This window comes from Rutidosis leptorrhynchoides, chromosome 2 (genome assembly GCF_046630445.1).
Source record: "Rutidosis leptorrhynchoides isolate AG116_Rl617_1_P2 chromosome 2, CSIRO_AGI_Rlap_v1, whole genome shotgun sequence".
Taxonomy (NCBI): domain Eukaryota; kingdom Viridiplantae; phylum Streptophyta; class Magnoliopsida; order Asterales; family Asteraceae; genus Rutidosis; species Rutidosis leptorrhynchoides.
In genome coordinates, this window is record NC_092334.1 from 11,624,055 (window position 1) to 11,626,840 (window position 2,786).

Below are 2,786 nucleotides of genomic sequence, written 5' to 3' on the forward strand. Positions count from 1 at the left end.
TATCCATATATATGTCATCATATAGTTTTTACAAGTTTTAACGTTCGTGAATCACCGGTCAACTTGGGTGGTCAATTGTCTATATGAAACATATTTCAATTAATCAAGTCTTAACAAGTTTGATTACTTAACATGTTGGAAACATTTAATCATGTAAATATCAATCTCAATTTATATATATAAACATGGAAAAGTTCGGGTCACTACATAGTACTTCCTCATCTGCAACATCAACGGGTCGAGCTAGAAGACCACCACCACCAGGTGCTGAACAACCATTACTTAAAGCCGCGATTATCGACACTTTCAACTATAATGGTATGGCTATCCCACCCCAATGGCAACATTTTTTGGCGCCTCCTAATCCAACTCCTAATTCAACTCCTAGTACAACTCATGATGATGGTGAACCCGAAGGCGAAGACGAGGGTGACAGAGTTGGTCGATTTGAAGAAAATGAAGAAGAAGACGAAAAAGAAGAATTAGGGTAAGTATGGTATTTGAGTTTGCTACTCGGATATGCTTAACGTTTAATGTGTAAACTTTGTTTTGGATTAATGTAATCGTTAGATAATTGTTTAACTTGGAGACATGTTTTAATTTAATGTTATGGTTGTGTTTGCGAATTATCTTATGTTATTACAGCAGGTTTTTTGTTTGTTGGTATGGTGTCATTTTTACGGATGGGCTGAAACAGCTAAAATAAGCTAAAATTTTTACAGCAGTTTATTGGGGACGACATGTCGTCCCCACTGGTCGTCCCCAATCCATTTTCCAATTATATATTTTTAAGTAAATAATTTCGTTCTAAAATATATATCAGATTTTTAGGGACGACATGTCGTCCCCAATGGTCGTTCCAAACATTTATATAATAAAATAATATTTATTAATCAAAAAAATAAAATAATATGTTAGGGACGACATGTCGTCCCCATATGTCGTCCCGAAGTTTCTTCCCAACTTACAACAAGAAAGTCAAAGTGGGCCCAGTGTCGTCCCCAACCGTCGTTTCAAAAAAAACATTAGCGACGCTGCAATAGGGACGACTGATTAGGGACGACATGTCGTCCCTAATGCCTGTTTAGGGACGACATGTCGTCCCTAATGGGCATATCCTGTCGTTCCTAATGTACGATTTTCCTATAGTGAATGGTCAAGAGGTAAATTTTCTTATTTTATTTCAACCTTTTTAAAACGGAATTATTCAATCAATCATATCTTGTGGACCATGTGAAGTTGGTTCCATTATGTTTTAATGCAATGGAATTGAAGAGGTACTAATTACATATCTATATTGATGGATCGATAGTGGTTTTATCTTGATAAAAATGGGAATAAATGTCTAATGCTATCAGCAAGAGTGGCCTGCAAATTGGACCCCATTGACGATTTCAGTTGGCAGTCATTACCCGAATCCGAATCCAGTTTTGTTTTTTTTTTTTTTTTTTTATCCAGCCAGCTATATTTTATGAACCAATGTTTATAAGAAACTTTTTTATGTTTTTGCAGATTTGGGGAAGCATTGGTGGCGCGTTATTATTTTTGGAATTCTAACATTCTTAATATAAACAAATCGAGAGTATTATCACCTCGAACAAAGTACGGAAGTTTCATTGTGTACAAACTACTAGAAGAAGGAAAAACCCTTTTGGGTCCTATGAAAGTGAGGGATATTGATTTGGGTTCAGATTATTGGTATGATAGTAAATTTTGGTACGTCTATTTCGTTAGCCCTCAAACACCAGTTATAAGACCGAAAGCTGATCAAAACACCCACAATCCACATAATCTATTGAAAATAGAAGGTCTTCCACAGCATAGGGATGATGGTTGGATGGAAGTACAAGTATATGAAATTGAAACTGATACTGATACTACAATGGAAGAGATTTTGTGCCTTGAATTGAAAAGTACACACATGTATCTTAAGGGCCTTATTATACAAGGTATTGAATTGAGACCCATATAGATAAAAATCCTTTTATAATCTAGCTAAATTGTGGACAAGTCCTTATAGTGAGATATATGGTTAGGTTAAGTATCATCTTTTTTTTTTCTTTCAAAAAACAGAAATTAAATTATGATAGATTAAGTGGAAGGATTTTCATTTTCTACTTAATGTGGTTTTCCCTCAACACTTCAAAGAATAAATTAAAATAAAATAGATACAAGTGTTACAAAATTGAATCAGAAATTTAATTTGTTGAAACTCACATACAAATAATTACATTACACAAATAATTACATTACATAAATACATAACCAATTGAAACAAACTTGTCAAATTATAAATCGAACCTCTCTTAATAAACTGACCCGAAACGTCTTCGAAGGCCAAAAACAACCAAGATCCTATTGCAACCAACGACGTCACTCATCGCACCCAGACCTGAACTAGGAGTCGCCCTAACTACATCTAACAATTCAAAAGTCGCAATCATAGGCATGTATAAAACCATTAGACGCCAAACTCAGTGAGTAAACCCGACCAATCATGAATGTCGACGCCGGGGATTGAAATTGACAAATGGATACCCGAAAGCATCGTTGAAACCATAAACCACAACCAAACGAAGAACACTCCACGAAAGCAAACCCCATAAAAGGTGTAGCATCTAAGAGGAAAAGCAGCGGCCCACGATGAGTGATGGGAGAGCCGGTCAGGAAGTACTAACGTGAAAACCAACCAGCAAACTTTAAACCAAAACAAACATCCTTTGAACCAAAAAAACCCATAAACTTTGAACAATTACACCCAAATTGACATCCTTTGTACCTAACCA

The 2,786-nt window shown here is 35.5% G+C and overlaps 1 protein-coding gene across 1 annotated transcript; it reads left to right on the plus strand.

Moving 5' to 3' along the window:
- The first annotated feature begins 320 nt into the window (after positions 1-320).
- On the plus strand, positions 321-1,972 carry LOC139887603 (F-box protein At2g02240-like). The gene is made up of 2 exons (XM_071870679.1): positions 321-487; positions 1,513-1,972. The coding sequence occupies exons 1-2, from the start codon at positions 321-323 to the stop codon at positions 1,970-1,972; spliced, it is 627 nt and encodes a 208-aa protein (XP_071726780.1).
- The last annotated feature ends 814 nt before the right edge of the window (positions 1,973-2,786 follow it).

Coding starts and splice junctions, on each gene's coding strand:
- LOC139887603 (XM_071870679.1), top strand. CDS start 321: ATGGCTATCCCACCCCAATGGCAACATTTTTTGGCGCCTCCTAATCCA. Junction 488..1,512: donor GACGAAAAAGAAGAATTAGG/GTAAGTATGGTA, acceptor ATGTTTTTGCAG/ATTTGGGGAAGCATTGGTGG.